General features: G+C 42.0%; 1 protein-coding gene across 1 annotated transcript in view; it reads right to left on the bottom strand.

Moving 5' to 3' along the window:
* The window catches only part of LOC117878353 (cyclic nucleotide-binding domain-containing protein 2-like), a 140,932-nt gene that overhangs the window by 42,647 nt on the left and 74,934 nt on the right, over positions 1-23,351 (bottom strand). Inside the window, exon 8 of the mRNA XM_034772524.1 lies at positions 1,969-2,033. Within this exon, the coding sequence (XP_034628415.1) occupies positions 1,969-2,033 (65 nt within the window). The remainder of the gene's footprint in view (positions 1-1,968; positions 2,034-23,351) is intronic.

Genomic DNA, 23,351 nt, shown 5'->3' with positions numbered 1-23,351 from the left:
TAAGGGGTAGGTGGGAGTGGGCAGTGGGGTGAGAAAAGGGGGTGGGGGGAATTTGAGATGTGCAGGGCTGCGGCAGTCAGAGAAAGAGGCAACTTTTTCCAGCGCCAGGGCTGCGGCTGCAGTAGGGGAGAAAGGGAAAGACCCCCCTGCTTCCCAGCCCTAGCTCAGGGGCTACCGCGGCAGGAGAGAGAGGGCACATCCATTGCATTAGAAAGGTAACACTACTAATATTAAATTATGAGTTGTGGGCTTTTATTTGTAGAACAAAAAAACATTTATTATTATTAAGGGTTTTTTTTAAGTAGTGCTTTTATCCAAAGCGCTTTACAATAATTAGCTAACGGTACAAACAACATTTGGAAAGATCATTAAGTGTTCTGCTGAGACCATCAGCAATTTTCAAGTGGTCCATGAAAATTTTTTTTTGAGAACCACTGCAATAGACAAAGCCAAAAGATATTTATTTTGGAAAGAAATTAAAAACAAATGTTTTCAAACAATGGAGGGGCCTACTTAATAAAACCTTCCAGAATTTCAGTTTGGAGCCAGCATTTTATATTCAGTCAAATGAGTTGAAACTGCTGAACATTCTCTGTGTTGCCAAACCAGCATTTGCCATAGAATTTCGCAAAGTGTACAATACTAAGAGCTAGCCTCTATACAAGCAAGACTATATTGAAGGGTCTAGCAGGGGCCTAGTAATGACAATATGAAAAGACAGCAGATAAATGATGTTGCTAATGCATAGTCCCTCATGCAATTAGTCAAAGTAAATGGTGATTCAAACAGTAGTTTAAGTTACACACATGGGTGGAAGTGGGTCAGAAAGCAGGCATGGGTAGGAACAACTGATATTCAAATATGGCCAATTTTGCACACTCAGTGAATGCCCGATTAGTGCAGGATAGATTGCTTTATCATTTAAACCCATTAAGGCCAGGTCTACATAGAAAATTGCACCAGTTTAACTAAAGGTGATTTAGTTAAGCCAATGAAAAACCACGTCTGAACATTCTTAATTCAATTTACAACTAGCTTATATTGGTTTAGCTTGGGTTAACAAATTTATAGGCACAAGCTAAACCAAAATAATTATCTTAAAACCAATACACGTGTAACTACACAGGGGTTTGTACAAGTTTAACTAAATCAATTATAATCCAACTCTAATTAAACTGATGCAACTTGTGTTTTTGATGATCCACATGTACCTCAGTTTAAATCACCCAGGAATCTGGTTCTATGTCTCATGGAGTAGGCATCAATAGCATTCCTTTCTTGCTTTCTTTTAATTTATACTGGTACAACTGAGCTCAGACTCTGACCCAGAAAGTACAAATAAAATAGATAAATGATAAAAGGATCGAAAGGGAGTAGAATGAGTATAGCAAGAAATAGGTATAACAGGAAAAGCAGCTAACAGGAAGATGTAAAATGGTCTATTTTTACATTCCCCTTCTAGCTGATTTTCTTGCTATATCCCTCTTTGTGCTTCTGATGTGTAAAATACATTCATTTTACATATCCACTGAATACCAAATTGGTGCAGGTTACATTATATTATCACTAAGTTATACCCATTTTACAGCCCATTTACACTCTACATGTAACTTGAGTCACCTATCAATTTATCCCAGACACTTCCATGAGAGTAGTGCCAGCTTACACCAGAGATAAATTTGTCTCAATATGTGGATGGATCCATACGAATATTTATCGGCACCCTCCTGTCTGTCATTTAAGGCCTGGTCCAAAGCCCACGGGAGTCAGTGGAAAGACTCAAATTAACTCCAATACACTTTAGATCAGATTCAATTCATATAAATGCCAACAGGGAAAAAAAGGCTAAAATACATAGTGTTTTATGAAACTCTCATGACACAGTTGAATTGAGTCCGATACAATTGAATTCTAGACATCCCCACTACTTTATCTCCAATACCCAACATTTAGGGAAAGAAATTTTACCTTAGAAAGTTACATGTTGCATGGTATTGTTCATGTAGTAAATCTGCAAGAATACAATCAAAATCCTACAATAAAAGAGAGAGAAATGTACATCTGAACACAATATGCAATTGGAAACAAAGTATCAGTATCCATTAAACTAGATACAAACTGATGACCAGTTTCGAAAAGTCTTAATTAACAAATATTTTCTTGTTTGAAGATCTTGATTTTGCAAAAGGTTATGTCTATACAAGAGGAGTGCTTTACTAGTATAGGAATACCAGTATATTTCACCAGCAAAGCCTCCTATTGTGGATACAGTTCTACAGGCAAAGCTGTATTTTGCACAATATAATAGAACCATCTCACAAACATGCAACACACTCTGTGTACCAGTAAAACCACAGTTTGCCCTAAGTGTCAGTCAGGGATCACCTCTCAGCATCCCTGACCAACGCTGCTGTGCTGACAGATGTCTGTAGTGTAGACCTAGCTGTAGGGCCAGAATTTTAAAAGTACCATTATGAGCTGGGTGAAACCTTGTTATAGGTTGCGTTAAAACCTTGTTCATAGTGATGTGTGAATGAGATCCCCATGTAAGATAGTTGTAAGATACGGCTAAGGGGCCATACCTAAAACAAAGCCTAATAGAGTCCGCCAGAAACTAGTGCCAGGTGGGTGGAGGGTCTGACTGATTATTTTGATCAGGTGGGTGTATGGGAGAACACACAAACTGAGGTGAGGACAGACAAAAACAGAGACAGAGGACCAGGCAAAAAGTAAGAAAGCCAAACAGTAGCCCGTAAGCATAGTGTTTCCCTGGAAAAAGCTAGAAGGAGAGTTTTTCAGTCTGTTGGCTAACGGGGTTTGGAGCTGTAAACAAAAAAACTGCTCCTTTTATTCTTGGTTCCTTCTGTGTTCAGAAACACAGGAGTTTGTACTTTTTTTTGTAAATAAACAAAACTGTATTACAGAAATACCTATCCCTAATTTCTACTCCCAACTAGAACATCCCCAAGGCCCCAAAATGTACTGTCCACTTGGGTTGAAAAAGGGCAATAGTATTTAGGCACCTAAAGATGCAGTTGGAGTCCTAATGGGATTTTCAAAATCACCTATCTGCATTTTTAGGCACCTAAATACCTTAAAAATTCTGGCCTTTAGGCACATGATTAATCTTGTTCACTCTGAGTAATCCAAATTTCAACAGGACTATTCAGAGTGGTCAAAAATAATCATATGCCTAAATCTTCGCAGAATCAGTCTAAAAGGCCAGAGCACACAGCATAAGGACAAGACAAGACATATACTTTTTTTATGCTGTTTTCAGTATGCTGAAGATTTTGGCATCTTGCGGGGAATGAAGGCAATTTGGGATTGTGGGATAATTACATTAGATGTATATTTCTGTTTAAATCACTGGAATTGAAACACAATATTAAAGAGATTAGGTAGATAGAGATAATATATTTTATTGGACCAACTTCTGTTGGTGGAAGGTACAATCTTTCAAGCTACCACAGAGAAGCAGAGCTCTGTGTAGTTTGAAAGCTTATACCTTTCACTAACAGAAGTTGATCCAATAAAAGATATTACCGCACCCCCTTGTCTCTTTCATATCCTGGGACCAACACAGTTACAACACCCACCACTACAAACAAACAGACAATATTGATATTTAAGTATAATTCTTATGTTCCAGAAATCAACCATTGAGATGAATGGGGCAGTTCACACCTCTTAGGCTTTTATTGTATACTCTCTTCAGACTCACAAATACAGTATTGCATCAGTTTACACACTTCACATTTTCAAGGTGCTAGAAAGATTTTGAAAACAAATGAAAACTTAGGGGATTTTTAGCACAAGTCTGCTGAAAAAGACAGGTAACACGTGTGTTCTGCAGCTGCATAATACATAGGGTCGTACATAAAGCTACCGTACATAAGTGAATATATATATGATCTTTCTGTGCATCTCACGGTGCATTTTGCATTATCTGTCTATTTAGATTATAAACTCCTCAGGAAGAATTGTCTCTTGTTCAGCAGTCAGTGCTTAACAATAATAAACAATATAAATAATACAGAAAAGGAAATCTCAGTAAATCCTCTTAGAACCACATTTGTTAAGTGTATATATTTTTTTAAAATCCTATGGAATGCAAAGAGTCAATTACAAGTGGTGGAATGAAAAAATGCATTATTGTAACACATAGTTCTTATATGATGCTTTACATTTTCAAATGCTATATAAACATTCAGATCCCCAGACTCCCCTAAATCCAAGGGTCTTGAAATGACATGAGTCTGCACTCAGAAACTTTTCTCTTCATTCTTCTGCTGGGGCCATGGGAGGTTGCACTGCTACAGAAATGGCAAAGGGAGTGACCCACACATCTAATGAGATCTCAAGAGAGCCACCAGAGGCCTGGGTCATCTCCTTAGATGCCCTGGCTCTTTGTTACCTGTAGCCCACTGACAGCATGAATCTGATGTTACTTTAGGCTCTGCCAAACAGCATGGCTTCTTAACTTTCCTTCAGGTCTTGAGAGGATCAGAATGTGGATGGGGAACATACTGAAGATAATGCTGATTGAATCAACATTAACTTGTGCTAGTTTGCCCATCCATGTGTTTAAGGGTGGCACAATGAAGTTGTGCATGAAAACCACCTCCAAAACTTGCTCCCTCCTATTTCATCCCTCACCCACAGAGCCACAAATCATTAGATCGACAACATTTCACTTAATGGCCTTTGTATCGAATACATTTAAATGAGAGATGTGGTCTACGCACAAGAGTAAAGGTTCATCTACATACAAAGGGGATCCCAAACAACTAAAATGGTTTTAATTCACACATTTATGTCAGTTCAAGTCTGTGTGTGGACAAACTGATTCCGGAATAAGACCACCCTTTTCAATTTATATTATGTCATTTTTGTAAATTTTATTCTGGACTATGGCTGTCCACAACAGACTTGCACCAACATAACTGAAGGTGTGGATTAAAACATGATTTGGTTCCCAATCATGCATAAACTAACCGTCCATGCTCGGAATTTCTAAACTCAAACTCTGTCTCTGACTCTAGTTTTCTCTATAACCTTGGGAAAGTCAGTTCACCTTTGTCTTAGCTTCTCCATCTGTATAATGGAGATAATAATTACCTGCCAGAAGGGTATTGTGAATATTAATTAATTTATGTAAAATGCATCGAAAATGAAAAATGCTACATTATATTTAGGACAGATGCATGGGACTGTATATTCAGACTCCATAATCCAACAAGGCCACAAAATGCAGCATTGTGTCACATTGTAAGTTGTGGCCAACCACAGCATTGATCCTTGTCCACCTGGTTTGTTCTTCCATTCACTAATTTGCTCCGTTTAAAAAAAAAAACAAAACAAAACAAAAAAACAGGTGAAAGTACTATACACTGTAACTAAAAAACCCAAAAATAAATATTTGACTTAAAGACCAAGTGGAAACTAAATTTTTACTTCTGCCAACCTCAGTCTGTTTGCCAGGTACCCAGGCATGTGTTTGGTAAGATACAATTCTTTACTTTTAAAATGTGCCATAAATTCTATTAGAGAAAGCATAAATAATTAAAGTGAATGCCTGGAAACTGGCACCAGCTACCGGCATGATGACTCAACCTCTTGGAGCTCCATTCATTATATTCAGCTACAAAAGCTAGAAGTTATAAAATATGCATGAATAAATTCTATTAAGTATTAACACACTACTTCTTTAAATGTTCATTCTGACCCAGGTGGTACTGATACAGATTCTCTCTTCTCAGGCATCTTTTTACTTAAAATAACCCAAGATTATTGTGCTCCCTCTAAGGATTAAACAAATTAGTGTCTCAAAAATGTATTATAGGACTCTCCCACTTTCCGAGGCATAAAATATAGTTAATGCAAAGTTTGCTCTCTGGCATTAATTGTTACACTGATTACGAAATGCTGGACTTGACTGTATAGATTATCTTCATCTTTCTCCTTTAATTTTAAACATTTTGAACCAGAGTCTTCAGTCTGCTAAATTCAGTCTTATGCAGACCAAACTGAACTACATGTGGCAAGAGATCTGCACTGAAGAATTCCCCCTTTAAAGGAGGAATCTTCATAGGCACAAAAAGCTGGCAGAGGCAGCTCTGCGACCTGACTCTATTTTAGGATTTTAGCAGTATCCGAGTACTTTCCACCTAAAATCAATAGTAATTGCAAAGACCCTAGTCAACTCCATAGAGTGTCCGGCGCTTCTCCTTTTTCAGGGTAAAAACTCTGCTTGTTTTTATTTGTTTAGATTTCATTAATCTATGTCTTGTTTTAAGTTGACTTCTTAGAGGAAAAAAATCCAGACATTAAAGGAAATTGATGCTTTCATGTAACTGGTCTGTATAGGTTATATAATAGGCCAAGATTTTCAATTTTGAAAATCTGTGCCATACTTAATCACTGCTACCAAGGTTTAAAAGGACCCAGTTTTTCTTTGTTTTGAAAACAAATACATTTTGAAAACTTTCTCAAATATGCTGTCAGTTTATACATTGCAATTATTGTCCCAAACCTCCAGACCACTTCTCACCTCAGATGTCTCATAACAAATCTTTTATTAGCCCTTACCCTATTGGTTACAGCTTTTTTCCTTTGATGACAGCTGACATTTGTCTTTGTCTCTCCTATCACAAAATTGCCACAAATATGGGTATTTAATGCAATACAAGAGTATTATCACTTTGTTAATACATCTGTGACTCAATGGTTGTCAGCATATTTCAGGTAATATGAGTCTTGTTCGGGTGTATAACAGGGTTCAAAAAAGAACTAGATAAGTTCATGGAGGATAGGTCCATCAATGGCTATTAGCCAGGATGGACAGGGATGGTGTCCCTAGCCTCTGTTTGCCAGAAGCTGGGAATGGGCAACAGGGGATGGATCACTTGGTGATTTCCTGTTCTGTTCATTCCCTCTGGGGAACCTAGCATTGGCCACTGTCGGAAGACAGGATACTGGGCTAGATAGACCATTGGTCTGACCCAGTATGGCCATTCTTATGTACACTGTTTACCATGTGTTATTCTTTTTACACTTTAATTTTTTTTCTCCAAAAACCAAATAAAGGGCCCAAGCCTGCAAGTCACTGAGTGAACCTGCCTGCAAGGTCCTGAGCACTCTCAATCCCCATAAAAAGTAATGAGTTAAAGGTGATGAATATCTCGCTGAGGGTATTCAAAATGAGATGCGGGAGGAAGGGAGGGAAATTTATCTCCTGGGGGCACTCCCACTTTTATAAAACCATACGAACAACTCTTCTTACAGCTAATAACATCATATCCCTATTTTGTGCACAACCATTCACTTCTTTTGGTAACCGCAGCAAAAGCCTTGCATCCCACTTAATGTCAAGTAATTTTAATAAAATTATGTTTACCATAACTCAAAGTCTTTGGATCCAAGTACCTTACCACAACACTTCCAGCAAAGACGGGAACTATTTAAAGTGTGGTTACAGTCAGAAAAGTGGCTTTATAACAATGACACCGTCTTATCTCACAGTATTGATCCCTTTATATAATCATACCACACCTGATTATTGGCAAAAATAAGATTTTTGTTATTGTTTACTACTCAAAATAGCACCCTATAACCCCCATGTTCATCATTCATATATGGTTGTGATATTTCATACAAAGCATGCCATGTAAGATATCATATGAAAGGTCATGATCTGCTGAAACCCGTTGTTCTGTACAAATATTAGTGTGTATGAAGTTATGAGATTTTGCTGTATGGTTGTTACTGAAATATGTTATAAGTTTGCTAGTGACATACAACGAAGGCAAACCACTCCTCAATGACCATTAATCAGCAGGGGAGTTGTAATCAAGAGATTTGCAATTCAATGAGGGCTGCCCAAGCACCACACAATAGGGACTACTGAACTCTATGACTCAGTTGCACAAGACCACACCAGGGGGATTGTATCAAAGGGGTAGTCGTGTTAGTCTGGATCTGTAAAAGCAGCAAAGAGTCCTGTGGCACCTTATAGACTAACAGACCTATTGGAGCATGAGCTTTCGTGTGTGAATACCCACTTCTTCGGATGTGAATACCCACTTCTTGTTCACCCCTGTGACTCAGCAAAGCCCCCCAGGACATGCCTGGGCTAGAGTCTTCTAGGCATATGGACTAAGGAAATAAAATAGGGGACAGTGTCATCATGCTTTTGCCTTTCTCCTCCCCTACCTATGCTGGAAGCAACAAGAATGCTGGGAAAACAGAAAACTTCAACTGAGGAGACAGGTCCAGGCTAAGGGAGAATCCTGTGTATTAAGAACTATAATATCCAGAGGGGTGAGAAAATTGCTTGATCTAAATACTGTCTAGTGTAATAAGGTATAAGATTTAGATTGTGAGCTTATCTTTTTTCTTTTAATTTCTCTCTCTGACCTTTTATGCCTACCACTTATAATCACTTAAAATCTATCTTTCTGTAGTTAATAAATCTGTTTTATATTTTACATAAAATATTTTCCTTTAAGTGCTTGGGAAATCTCAGCTCAGGTTACAAAGGCTAGTATATGTTCTTTCCACATTGAGGGAGGGGCGGACTGGGTAATAAACTTACACTGGTCAGGCTTCTGACCAGGGCAAGATGGTACAGCTCTGGGGTGTAAGGCTGGGGAGCTGGGGGAAAGTGGCTGATGCCTTTCTCTGTGTGATTTGTGAGTGGCTCTGGGAGCATTCATGCAATCTAGCTGGGTGTGGGGCTCTATATGCTGTTATGCTTAGTGTGATAACAGTGCACGGAGGGGTTTGTTGCTTGTCACTAGCAAAGCATTGCAAGAGACAGCCCAGACGGGTACAGCAGTACCGCAGTTCCAGGTTGCACCCCAGGGATTCCATCACATTAGGACAATAGAACTAATACAGCCCTGGAAGAGTGAGTCATATTTTTTCTGACTCCAACTTCTTCAATACAATATTTAACTATAGGCATGTTTACACTACAATCTTAAATTGACCTTGGTTAGGTCAATTTGCAGCCACCACAGTAATTACAGGGGAGCCAAGAGCTTGGGGCGGGAGGGACAGCCAGGCTTCCTGCTGGGAGAAGGGACCCCAGCGGGCAGCAGGGCTCCCAGTGGGAGTGGAAAGTCCGAGTGGCAGCACAAGCAGTGAGTCTGGGTAGCAGACCAGCTTGGAGCAGAGAGCCGGCAGCAGCCCTGCTGGGGAGCCAAGCCTTCTCAATTTCACGGCTCCAGTGGAGCCCTGAAATTAACAAAAGACAGCCAACAGCCCATGTAAGTAACACAGTGTCTACATTGACACTGTGTCACTCTAACTACACCGACATAAGCCCTATGCCTCTCATGGAGGTGAGTTTTGATATCAGTGTAGTAGGGCACTTACTTCAGCAGGAGCAAGACTGTTGTGTGTATGCTGACATAGTTAGGTCAACATAAGCTGCCTTATGTTGACCTAACTATATAGTCTATTTCCAGTTGAAGAACCTTTATTATAAAATGCATTCACCAATTACACTTGAATTATAGTTAGTACACCCTGGTAGGGGCAGGTTTAATGGCAAGGATGTATGTTCCAGAAAGAATGAAGTTTGATGTTCAGATTCTTAGGTGAATTTGTATGGCTGGCAGTTAGAATAAACATATTTTTATCTGTAAACTAAACCAGATTCTGCCATCCAAATTTACTGTGAGTAGTATTTTATTCCAAGAGTAATCCCATTAGATTCACTAGCGAGGTACTACTCTAAGTGCGTTACAGTTGCAGAATCAGGCCTATAATAATATTAGCACTGAGATAAAAACATGAGACCAACAAATGCCATTTTTAGTCTCTCTTCAGTGTAGAATTACAGCTTAAACCCATATGATATAGTTTTTGATTAGTTATATGGCATCTGTGACCATTAATTTTTAGTTAAGTGCCTTTAAATGATGCTGCATCTGAACATAATAAAATCCACAGAAGATTGACCTATTCCCTGACCAGGGCCGGCTCCAGGCACCAGCCTTCCAAGCATGTGCTTGGGGCAGCACCTGGAGGGGGGCGGTGCTCAGGGTTGGGTTTTTTTGGTTTTTTTTTAAACATACTGGGGCTGTTGGGGTGCTCGGCGGCGCTCCGGCCCGAGAGCGGGGCCGCGACTGGGCTCGCCACCCTCCCCCGGCGCTCCGACCGACCCGGGAGAGCAGAGCCGCGGCCGGACTCTCCGCCCTCCTCCCGGCGCTCCGGCTGGTCGGGGAGAGCGGGGCCCCGGCTGGGCTCGCCGCCCTCCCCTCAGCGCTCCGGCCACCGGGGAGAGCGGAGCCGTGGCGGGCTCACCGCCCTCCCCCCAGCTCGCCGCCCTCCCCCCCGGTGCTCAGCGCCCTCCCCTGCCACGCTCCCCGGTGGGAGGCTTTTTTGCCTGGGGCGGCAAAAAAGCCAGAGCCGGCCCTGTCCCTGACAATGTCTCCATACAGTTCTGAGGTAACAAGATATATTTTTCCACTACCATATTAGAAATACGAAAACTGGTACTTAAAAGTATCATTCTAAAAGACTAGATAGCTTAGAAAATTGATAAGTTCTGGAGGCTTTTAACTAAGTCTCCATCTTAAATACTGCCCAAATTAAGAGAGACTAAAACCTGTTACCAGCTGATGGTTGTTGGGTGATGTATAGGTGGCATCCCCTTGTGATGTTATTGACATAAACTGGGACCGTATAGATCATTGTTGCAACCAAGGTCCTGTAGTGTCACCCAAATCTTGTATAAAGGGGGTCAAATGGGGTGTCTAGGACAAGGTTATGGTTTACTGGTTATGATTATGCTGTCTATATGTGTGTATCAGTTTCGTAGTCGAAGTTATGAATATTGGCTCTATACTGTCTGTATGGCAAACTTATGCTATGCTTCTGGGTGACATCCCAGACAAGCTGAGATTAGCTCTGCCTAGCCTGCTTGATGGCCCATTAAGGACCATCAGCTATACAATGGACCCATTGGGAGAAGGCAGATACGCCTTGTAACTCAGCAAAGTATGCAGGGACTGGCCCATGTGATTCCAGACTCCATTTTGCTGTAATTTTCCACAGTAAGAACAAAGGTGTTCTTACACCTGGAAAAGACTATATAAGGCTGATGCCTCATCTCCATCTGGTCTTCAATCCTGCTTCATACCTCTGGAGGAACTTTGCCACACGCTGAAGCTTTGAACAGAGGACTGAGGACCCATCCCAGCGGGGGATGTATTCCAGAGACTTGATTTGAACCTGCAGTTTATTCCATTGCTGCAGCAAGCCTGAACCAAGAACCTTGCCATTACTGTATGTAATTGATTCCATTTAACCAATTCTAACTCTCATCTCTACCTTTTTCCTTTTATAAATAAACCTTTAGATTTTAGATTCTAAAGGATTGGCAACAGCGTGATTTGTGGGAAAGATCTGATTTGTATATTGACCTGGGTCTGGGGCTTGGTCCTTTGGGATCAGGAGAACCTTTTTCTGTTACTTGGGTACTGGTTTTCATAACCATTTGTCCCCATACGAGTGGCACTGGTGGTTATACTGGGAAACTGGAGTGTCTAAGGAGACTGCTTGAGAGACTTGCGGTTAACCAGTGGGGTGAGACCGAAGTTCTCTTAGTCTGGCTGGTTTGGTTTGCCTTAGAGGTGGAAAATACCCCAGCCTTGGGCTGCAACTGCCCTGTTTAAGCAATTTGTCCTGAGTTGGCACCCTCAGTTGGGTTCCGCCAGAACCGCATTGTCACACCCCTTGTGGCCCATCAGGGCACAATTTTCCAACTTCACGTTCCCGAAAGTTAGATGTCACTCCTCGCAGATCCAGTGCCATGGATTGGAGTCCTACCCTTTCTCGTATGTTACAAAACAAAAATGAAAACAGTGAACTAAAACTCAGGGTTCTCTCAGGATTTGTCGGCTAGATCCTGCCCTTCTGCTCTAGGCTTGTCTCCATGCAACTAGTCCCTTCTTGTCCGTCTTCCTGGGCCTAGTTGTCCCATCCACCCAATGGCTCATCTAGGTAGCAAACTGTCTTAGAACATGTCTACACTGCAATTAAAAACCTGTGTCAGCTGACTCAGGCTCCCGGAGCTCAGGGTAAGGGGCTGTTTAACTGTAGTTTAGACATTCAGGCTCAGTCTGGAGCCCGGGCTCTGGGACACCTCAGGCTCTTGGCTGGAATCAAGGCTTCCATTGTCAAGCAAGTAGCAGAGCTCTGCTCCCCTTTCTGAATATTTTTGGCAAGTAGTAGTGGGGTGGGGTAAGCTGGGTCCACAAGTTCTCTTCAACCCCTTGATGCCAGTGTGGGGCCTATCTGGCCCATCACAGGTGACCTATGTGAAATGAGCTGGTGAACACAGTCCATTTATTAGCTGACAATATCAACAGTCACAAAGTTATAACTGCACAAATTGGCATCTTTGTTAGCTGTCTCAATTAGGGATGCAATTCATTTTTGCCTCATTTCAAATCCATTTAAACATTGAAATTCAGACTGTTTAAAGAGTTACTGGGCTCATGTTTCATTTGGGACACTAAACTGAAATGACAGGTTTGATAAATGCAAATACCACAAAATCATATACATTAGCTACACAAGAGTTACATCTAGATATAGGGTGAAATCCTGTGAATTTGTTTCTAGTCATGGAAATCTGAGCAAAGTTCAAGTACATTATACAATGTAAAATACCTCTTTCACACAGGAACAAGATGCAACTGCACTATAAATTAAGGGTAATATTTTCAAAAGCTCCTGCATGATTAAGATGCGTAAGTCCCACTTTCACTTCCCACTTAGGCACCTGAGGCCAGATTTTCAAAGGTATATAGGCACCTAAAGATGAAAATAATAATACCCTAACTCTTTACAAAGCACTTTGCATCATTAGATCTCAAAACACTTTACAAAGGAGATCAGTATGATTATCCCTATTTTACAGATGGGGAAACTGAGTCATGCAGAGGTGAATTGACTCTGCCATGGTCACACAGCAAGTGAGTGTCAGATCTGGGAATAAAAGCCAACCCTCGAGAGTCCCAATCCAGTGCTCCAGCCACTGTTCCACGCAGTGGTACCTAAACTGCATAGTATCCAGAAAAAAATACATAATATTGACATAAATAGTTCTATGATTCTGCTATCATTCAAGTAACAGAATTGTCTGATAAATTATCTACGCTCTGTAGTACATGTACTTAACTACAGTGGAGCTATTTTTCATACACACTTTGGGACAGATTCAACTTCCATTAAAGTTAGGGGGAAAAGACTTCCATCTGTTTCAATGGAGGGTGAGGGGCTTCAGGACCTTTAACTGCAATATATCTACAATATATTATTATTAGTAGAAATCACATATATCGCACAGTCAAATTATAGACATATTCTCTACCCTACATTACATTAAATCTAAAACAAGACAAAACAATAAAAAATACCTACCCTCCCCCGTCCACAATACATATTTATTTAACTAGATTCTGACATGTTCCTCTGACCCATTTTCAACAAACATGACTGTGTTGCATACTACAGCATTTCCTCCAGCCCAATGGTACATCAGCTATGTTTGCTGCATCCTCTTGCTTTTGTTTTTCACTTGCCTTCTAGGCAACTGAAATGGCAACAATTGTATAAAAATCAATCTGAAGTGGTATATGAAAAAAAGGTGGCTACCTATGAGAAGGTATTCATACCTTTAATGTTGCCAAAAATGAACGGCAGAGGCAAGACTTGAAGCCAGTTCTGGCTCTAACCAAAGTTGGGATACTATTTATAGCTGTCTTGACTGAGTTACTGGCTGAGAAATCTTTGGATGATCAGACATACTTTAACTTCTCCACATGGAGTTAGTGCCATATGACCCATATGGACAAGAGAATTCATAGCAGTCTGGAGGTTGGCTCACAGCACTGATCACGACACTCTGGTGGAACTATTTGGAGTGGGAAAGTCCAGTGTCAATGCAATTGTTTTTGGATATATACAGTAAGGCCTGCTGTGACTGCATGATCACCATTGCTAAAGTACTAGAGAAGCCTGTCCATGTTTTTTGTTTTCGCTCTACTGTTTATTTGCAGTTCCAGAGGTGATAAAATGAAAGCATTTAAGAAGAGCCTCCCCCACTATGCCTCTCTAAGGCCCAAGAACTGATAAGGCTTTTAAAGTATCTTTTTATTTCTTTATTCCATTATTCAATTTCCCTAGGTAGACGGATTCTTATGGAGTTTAATCTTCAACCTCTTGCAATATAAAGCAGAGAACCAGAGGCACTGCTGAGTCAAAGATATTAATAATACATAAAAAGATAGATGGGCAGCTCTATATTTCTGTATGTGACTGGCAGGCACTCTGTTTTGAAGGGAACCTGCAAAGTCAAAATATGCATAAATGACTTCACATAAGGTGAAGAAGAGAGGGTGAAACATTCTTTTTAAATGGCTAGACTATTGTTGACTGACATGAATTTATAGACATATTAGCCATAGTGCAAAAGTGATAAACACGTTATTATAAAATCCCAGATGGCATTTTCCCTGGCAAAAAAACATGCTGTACCCAGGCCATTCCACTTCTGACTTTAGTCCAAAGCATACTCATCTTTTGTTAAATTAGGCTCTTTAATAAAGTTTATTACATCATCATATGACCAAATTTTCAGTGATCACACTGTGGCCTCTATAAACTCTGAATCAGTCTCTCTTGTGGGGCTAGTACAAATGAAAACACCAGTTAATGTGTTTCAATTTTTAAAAATGGTGTATAAACTCCTCTTGTAACTTTAAAACTATGTCTCCATGGTGAGGAATTGCAGAGTAGCTTGAAAAAGAGCTCAGTGGCTTGGGGGAAATGATCGTCATCCCAACTGGAGTATGCAGCACACAAGTTTCTTCAACCCCAAGGCGGGAGTAATGGGCTATTTCAAAAGTATTTTTAAGTGCGGGGTGGAGATCCAGAGAGGTGGGAAAATGAACTATCTACTCTCAGTGAAAGGTGTTCTCAGTGTCATTGTGTACTCCCCACTATTTTCAGAGTGAGAGAGGCATCTCTGTCCACAGAGACTTTCTAACTAACATTTAGCCAGACAACCCAGAAAGAACTCACCCTTCCTACCTTAAGGACATGGGAGGGAGGATCATTTGCTTTCATTCCCATTACCCCAATTGCTATTTACAATGATCAGACTGGGCGGACATTTTTACTCCTGTGAATGGAGCAGTCTCAAATGGCTGGGAAATGCCTGAACTAGTACATAATTTCACCTGGGAGGTGGGTACTTCCACCCCTTTGAACCAGTAACAGTCCAGCTCTTTGACAGCTTGGGGCTAACCCCTGGAGGTAATTTGGGCTAAATAAGTATGATATCCCCAAAAAACAAATTCAAAGCATGGAAATGCCAAGTTGCAGGACATTTCTTACGCATTCCTTAATGCTCAAATAATGTATTTCAACTGACAGTGACAGACATGCAATTTCACAAGAAGCTCCCTTCTGCCTCCAGGTAAGTTACATATTAATCTCCTTCATAGAGTAACAAAAAACTGTAATTACAACCTCAGTGACATAAGCAAATATTTGCTGCTGACAGATGTACACAGGTAAAGTACACAGTTTGTGTTATGTGTTTGTGTGGAAATCAGAGGTCATAATTTGTGTGCTTATCCTTGTGTAGCTGTGCAATGAAACCTATTTTAGTAGACCATGGGGAGAGAGCAACACTTATTTGAACATCCTGTCTCTCATACTCCAGAGACTCAGGACTTGCCTGACCTCACCCCAGATGAGCAAGGGTAACACACCTTCTTGAAAGCTTTAAGAGCAGTTTAACCCAGGAAGTGTAAACAGATATATGGAAAACTGGGTTTTGTGTGAAACTCTGAAGAGAGACTGTGGATACAGATTAGACACTCCAAATTACAGCTGCAGCACCCCTCCGCTTGAAGTGGATTTCATTATAGACAGGGTTTACTGTTTGGTTCAATGGCTCTCAGCACCCCGACTATACAAATTGTTCTAACACCCCTGGAAGGCTGATGATGACTGTTTTTGAGAAGAACAAAATATCCATTTTCAAAAGCAGCCCTATCATACTGAAGCACATTTCTAAAAAGAGAATGAAACTAGTGGCAGTGGAATACAACAATTGTGCTGCTTCTAAGGGTATGTGTACACTATGAAATTAGGTTGATTTTATAGAAGTCAATCTTTAGAAAGCGATTTTATACAGTCGATCGTGTATGTCCCCACTAAGCACAGTAGGTCGGCGGAGTGCGTCCTCATCTAGCTGGTTAGCATCTACTCACGGAGTGGTGCACTGTGGGTAGCTATCCCACAGTCTTCAATGCCCACTAGAATTCTGGGTTAAGCTCCCAATGTCTGATGGGGCAAAAATGTTGTCGCGGGTGGTTTTGGGTATGTGTCGTCAGTCTCCCCTCCCTTCCTCCCTCCTTGAAAGCAACGGCAAACAATCATTTTGTGCCTTTTTTCCTGGGTTACCATGCAGACACCATAGCACGGCAATTATGGAGCCCGCTCAGCGCAGCGCTGCTGTTGTGAGCATTGTAAACACCTTGTGCATTATCCTGCAGTATGTGCAGAGCCTGGCTAGGAGCCGCCAGCACGAGGACAATTGTGAGGAGGACATGGACACAGACGTTCCTGAAAGCACAGGATGTGGCAATTGGGACATCATGGCGGCAGTGGGGCAGGTTGATTCAGTGGAACGCAAACAAGCACAGACTGGTGGGACCGCATAGTTTTGCGGGTATGGGATGATTCCCAGTGGCTGCGAAACTTTCGCATGCATAAGGCCATTTTCATGGAACTTTGTGAGTTGCTTTCCCCGGCCCTGAAGTGTGGGAATACCAAGATGAGACCTGCCCTGACAGATGAGAAGTGAGTGGCGATAGCCCTGTGGAAGCTTGCAACGCCTGACTGCTACCAGTCAGACAGGAATCAATTTGGAGTTTGCAAATCTACCGTGGGGGCTGCTGTGATCCAAGTAGCTAAGGCAATCAGTAACCTTCTACTAACAAGGGTAGTGACTCTGGGAAATGTGCAGGTCATAGTGGATGGCTTTGCTGCAATGGGGTTCCCTAACTGTGGTGGGGTGATGGACAGAACACATTTACCAGTACATAAACTGCAAGGGGTACTTCTCAATGGTGCTGCAAGCACTGGTGGATCACAAGGGACATTTCACCAACATTAACGTGGGATGGTCATGAAAGGTGCATGACACGCGCAAGTTCGAAAAGCTGCAACAAGGGACTTTCTTCCCAGACCAGAAAATTACCATTGGGGATGTTGAAATGCCAATAGTTATCCTTGGGGACACAGCCTACCCCTTGCTCCCATGGCTCATGAAGCCATACACAGGCAGCCTGGACAGTAGTAAGGAGAAGTTCAACTATAGGCTGAGCAAGTGCAGAATGGTGGTAGAATGTGCCTTTGGACGTTTAAAAGCCCGCTGGCGCTGTTTGCTGATTAGGTTAGACCTCAGCGCAACCAATATTCCCATTGTTATTGCTGCTTGCTGTGTGCTCCATAATATCTGTGAGAGTAATGGGGAGACATTTATGGCGGGGTGAGGCAAATCGCCTAGCAGCCAATTTTGAACAGCCAGACACCAGGACTATTAGAAGAGCACAGCTAGGCGCGCTGCGCATCAGATACGCTTTGAAAAACAGTTTCATGACTGGCCAGGCTATGGTGTGACAGTTGTGTTTCTCCTTGATGCAAAACCGCCCCCTTTGTTGAATGTACTTCCCTGTAAGCCAATCTCCCTCCCCACATTGACCACAGCTGGCAAAGGAAATAAAGTCCCTATTGTTTTGAATCCATTCATTCTTTATTTATTAAAAAAGAAGTGAGATCACTGACAAAGTAGCCCGGGTGGAGTGCGGGAGGAGGGAAGGACAAGGTCACATTGCTTATTGTAGCCACACTGCATATCAAAGCTGTTTGAATGACAGCCTGCTGTTGCTTGGGCTATCCTCTGGAGTTGAGTGGCTGGGTGCCTGGAGCCTCCCCCCTGTGTTCTTGGGCATCGGGGTGAGGGGGATATGGAACTTGGCAAGGAGGGCAGGCGGTTACACAATGGCTGCAGTGGGGGTCTGTGCTCTAGTTGCCTTTCCTGCAGCTCCACCAGATGCCTGATCATGTCCGTTTGCTCCCTCATTAGCCTCAGCATCTCCTCTTGCGTGTTCTGATCACACTCACTGTATGCTTTCCTGGCCTCTGCCACCGAATGCCTCCATGCATTCAGCTGTGTTCTATCAGTGCAGGAGGACTGCACGAGCTCGGAAAACATGTCATCACAAGTGTGGTTTTTTCGCCTTCTAATCTGCAATAACCTCAGGGACGGAGTTGATACGGGGAGCATAGAAACATTTGCACCTGCAGGAGGGATAAAAAGGGAGAGTAAAATTTAAGAAGATACATTTCTGAGAACAAAAGGGAGACTCTTTCACAGTGAATCAAGCAATTCACAGCAGACAGCACATGTGCTTTAGGTACAAAGTTACATTTTGTCTTTTATATTGAGTGCCTGCCAGTATGGTGACACATCAAACACGGCTGGGCAACAGAATTCGGTTGTTTCCAGGCAGCCATGGTAAGTCAAAGGGTACGTGGGGTTGGCTTCTTCCGCCTTCATAACATGTGGCAATGTTTTAAAACTGCAGCACCCTCCTTTCCCATAGCAAGCAATCCCAGTTGGATTTGCCGTTTAAATGAGGGGCTGTGATTTTGGGGTGGATGTGCAGCACACCCCTCCCCCCACCGCGTAGCTATTCTCCAGGATGATCCCTTTTAGCCAAGCACAACAGCCCAGCATGAATGGGGTCCTTTTACTGTTCCCTTACAAATATTCCCTTATTTCAACCAGTTGACCATGAATGATATCACTCTTCTGAGGCTGACACAGAAAGATAAAGACCGAATGTTGCATGAATGCGACCAAAACCCAGGACCATTCGCTGCCATGCTTTGTGCGGCAATGATTCCAGACTACTTGCTACTGGCTTGGTGTGGCAAAGTGTCCTACCGTGGAGGAAGAAATAAGGCAGCCCTCCCCAGAAACCTTCTGCAAAGGTTTTCAGAGTACCTCCATGAGAGCTTCATGGAGATGTCCCTGGAGGATTCCTGCTCCATCCCCAGACATGTTTATAGATTTTTCCAGTAGCTGTACTAGCCACGAATGCATCCCAATTCTTCAGGGCAAATCAAACATTAAACACAATTGCTTTTAACCCCTGTAGTGTAGTTACAAATGTGAACTCACCAGAGGTGCTTTCTCCGCCTTCAGGGTCCGGGAACCTGCCTGGGGAGGGTATTGGCTCCAGGGTGATAAAAAGGTCCTGGCTGCCGGGGAGAATGGATTCTCCGCTTGCCTGCTGTGCATTCTCCTCCTCTTCCTCATCCACAAAATCCTTCTCCATGTTGCGTGAGACTCCCCCCTTGTAGATGTCCACGGACAGTGGTGGAGTAGTGGTAGGGTACTGTGACAGGTTGGATCACAGAAACCCCCTTGGGAGCTGCCACCCGATGTGCCAAGACTACCTCTGCTCCTATTTTCCCTGCCAGCTCAGGACTCCAGCACCCTGTCTTGCTGAGCCAGACACTCCCATCTGCTTCAACCCAGACCCAGGGTCTGAAAGATGCAGGTTTGCCTGAAAGCAGCTAACAGAGGTGTCCTTGTCTTTAGCACTCAGATGCCCAACTTCCAATGGGGTCTAAACCCAAATAAATCCATTTTACCCTGTTTAAAGCTTATGCAGGGTAAACTCATAAATTGTTTGCCCTCTATAACACTGATAGAAAGATATGCACAGTTATTTGCTCCCCCAGGTATTAATACATACTCTGAGTTAATTAATAAGTAAAAAGTGATTTTATTAAATACAGAAAGTAGGATTGAAGTGGTTCCAAGTAGTAACAGACAGAACAAAGTAAGTCACCAAGCAAAATAAAATAAAATGTGCAAATTTATGTCTAATCAAACGGAGTACAGATAATCTCACCCTCAGAGACGCTTCAGTAAGTTTTTTCCTCAGACTGGACATCTTCCAGGTCTGGGCACAATTCTTTCCCCTGGTACAGCTTGTGATCCAGCTCAGGTGGTAGCTAGGGGATACTTCATGATGGCTCCTCTCCTCTCTTGTTCTGTTCCACCCCTTTATATATCTTTTGCATAAGGCAGGAACCCTTTGTCCCTCTGGGCTTCCACCCCCCCTCACTGGAAAAGCACTAGATTAAAGATGGATTCCAGTTCAGGTGACATGATCACATGTCACTGCAAGACTTCATTACCCACTTGCCAGCACACACATATACAGGAAGACTTACAGGTAAAACACACCTATTTGCAGACAATGGTCCTAGTTAATGGGAGTCATCAAGATACCAAACCACCATTAATGGCCCACACTTTACATAATTACAATAGGCCCTCAGAGTTATATGTTATATTTTTAGTTTCAGGTACAAGAGTGATACAGTTATACAAATAGGATGATCACACTCAGTAGATTATAAGCTTTGTAATGATACCTTACAAGAGACCTTTTGCATGAAGCATATCCCAGTTACATTATATTCACTTATTATCATATTTTTATAAAACCATATAGACTGCACAACGTCACAGCGTCCCCCCCCTCCCCAGAATGGAATACAGCTGATCATAGAAGCTGTGTGTCACTGGTGTAGCCTCTCTCCACCATGCCCTGTGCGATTTTGGCATATCTATTAGCATTTCTTCTGCTGGATCGGTGTTCTGCCTGCACAGATTCTTTTCCCCATACAGCAATCAGATCCAGTGTCTCCCGATGGCTTCATGCTGGAGCTCGTTTGCGAATCTGGGACTGCATGGTCACCTGTTCTGCTGAGCTCGCCACGCTGACCAAACAGGAAATGAAATTCAAAAGTTCCTGGGGCTTTTCCTGTGTACCTGGCTAGTGCATTGGAGTTGAAAGTGCCGTACAGAGCGGTCACATTGGAGCACTCTGCGATAGCTCCTGGAGGTAAATACCGTTGAATTGCACAATGCTGTGTCTGCACTACCCCAAATTTGACCCAAGAAGATTGATTTTAGCGCTACTCCCCTTGTTGGGGAGGAGTAAAGCAGTCGATTTTAAGAGCCCTTTAGGTTGACGGAACAGGGTTCGTTATGTAGCTGCATTGCTTATAAAATTAACCTAACATGGCTAAACTCGACCTAACCTCGTAGTATAGACCAGCCCTAAGTGAACTGAAACAACAGCAGTTGATAAAATGCTAATTCCATTCATGAATACAATGAAAAGTCTAGCAGAAGAAATACTATTGTATTGACATAACTTTTATACCATTTGTTTAACACTGGGGAAAGGAGGAAGCCTTCCAGATGCAAAAATATGAACACTTTTTCTTCTCATATAGGAAACTAAATCGTTGTGCCTGTAAATTGCTGCTAAAACTTCACTGATGAGCATGTAATAACACTGTTTGGGGCACTACATATACATAACAGCACCTACTGTTTACATGTCTCCATTAGCACTCAGGTCATTGGATTAATAGAGCTCTCTCTTTCCTTTTCTATTTTATAAATAATACAATAGTCAAAAAGAGAAAACCACATCCAGGGCATGATTTTATTTATGGTGTATTTTTACAGTATAGCAGTACTATTTTATTACATTAGCTAGTCTCACAATTGTTGCAGGTGATCAGATTCCTAGGGTTTCTGTTGAGTTATTAAAAAAAGTGATCACATTAAACCAAGAAGATCTCTGAGTGCTAAAACATTCAGGATATTTCCTCTAACATTTTCAAATTGAAATGCATCACACTTGCATAGCTCTACTATTATTAGGAGCAGGAGAATATCAGCCTGATTTATCTGGCAAATATCGAGTATTGACTTTTATATAATGAGTATTGACAAAGATGTCTGGAAAAAAAAATCTAACCTTTTTACATACATCCAGAACCATTATTTGCTTCTGTGAGTGTAAAACACCACATCACGGTCTTTCTTTTCTCTCTGCTCTTTTTCCAGGCCATGCTGGTAACCACACCAACACCCAAAAGCACTTTTGGGCTAGAGTCTAATGCCACAAAGATTCCTACAGATAATCTATAATGTTCCAGAACAGCCAATGAGTTCCCCTATTCCCCCACCCTCACCAGAGACAAATCAAGGCTGTTACTCAAAGTTCCCTAGAGAGGGACTAAGCAATAAACTCCACAACCTGGCACATCAAGATAGATAAACTATTGTCATCATTACATCAGGAATTCATGGCCTAAACAGCTTTAGAAAGCCACTTAACGAGACTTCTAGCATTAGGCAATCACCTTGTGAATTAAGACTTACTGCTTCACAAGATTTACCTTGTAAATATTTTTGAAATAAAAAGAGACCCAGAACCAGCAATAAAAAATATTTTTTATTTATAATCCATCTTCTAAAAACATTGAAAAATTTCAGCTTCAGCCCTAGAGGCTTATATGCCAAATTGTGATACAGCTGCCAATATAAATGTGATCAGATGGCTTTTCTGCTGTAACATTAGCAGTTGATGCATCACTGCATCGTATTGTTAGATATGACTCTCAGAGGGGTTCTAATTGAAAATATAAAGAAACCACTGTAACTGGGCACACTATATATTTCCTAAAAAATAATACTTTGTAGCAGCTTACCTCAGGTGCCTTTTTTCTTCATCACAATACTTTGGCTACTGGAACACTGTACCTGCATTATGTTTAACATCTAGAATCATAGAATCATAGAATATCAGAGTTGGAAGGGACCTCAAGAGGTCATCTAGTCCAACCCCCTGCTCAAAGCAGGACCAATTCCCAACTAAATCATCCCAGCCAGGGCTTTGTCAAGCCGGGCCTTAAAAACCTCCAAGGAAGGAGACTCCACCACCTCCCTAGGTAACGCATTCCAGTGTTTCACCACCCTCCTAGTGAAATAGTTTTTCCTGATATCCAACCTGGACCTCCCCCACTGCAACTTGAGACCATTGCTCCTTGTTCTGTCATCTGCCACCACTGAGAACAGCCGAGCTCCATCCTCTTTGGAACCCCCCTTCAGGTAGTTGAAGGCTGCTATCAAATCCCCCCTCATTCTTCTCTTCTGGAGACTAAACAATCCCAGTTCTCTCAGCCTCTCCTCATAAGTCATGTGCTCCAGACCCCTAATCATTTTTGTTGCCCTCCGCTGGACTCTTTCCAATTTTTCCACATCCTTCTTGTAGTGTGGGGCCCAAAACTGGACACAGTATTCCAGATGAGGCCTCACCAATGTCGAATAAAGGGGAACGATCACGTTCCTCGATCTGCTGGCAATGCCCCTA

Source organism: Trachemys scripta, chromosome 5 (assembly GCF_013100865.1).
Source record: "Trachemys scripta elegans isolate TJP31775 chromosome 5, CAS_Tse_1.0, whole genome shotgun sequence".
Lineage (NCBI taxonomy): Eukaryota > Metazoa > Chordata > Testudines > Emydidae > Trachemys > Trachemys scripta.
Note: the sequence above shows the minus strand (reverse complement) of the source record. Positions and strands in the feature narration are given on the sequence as shown.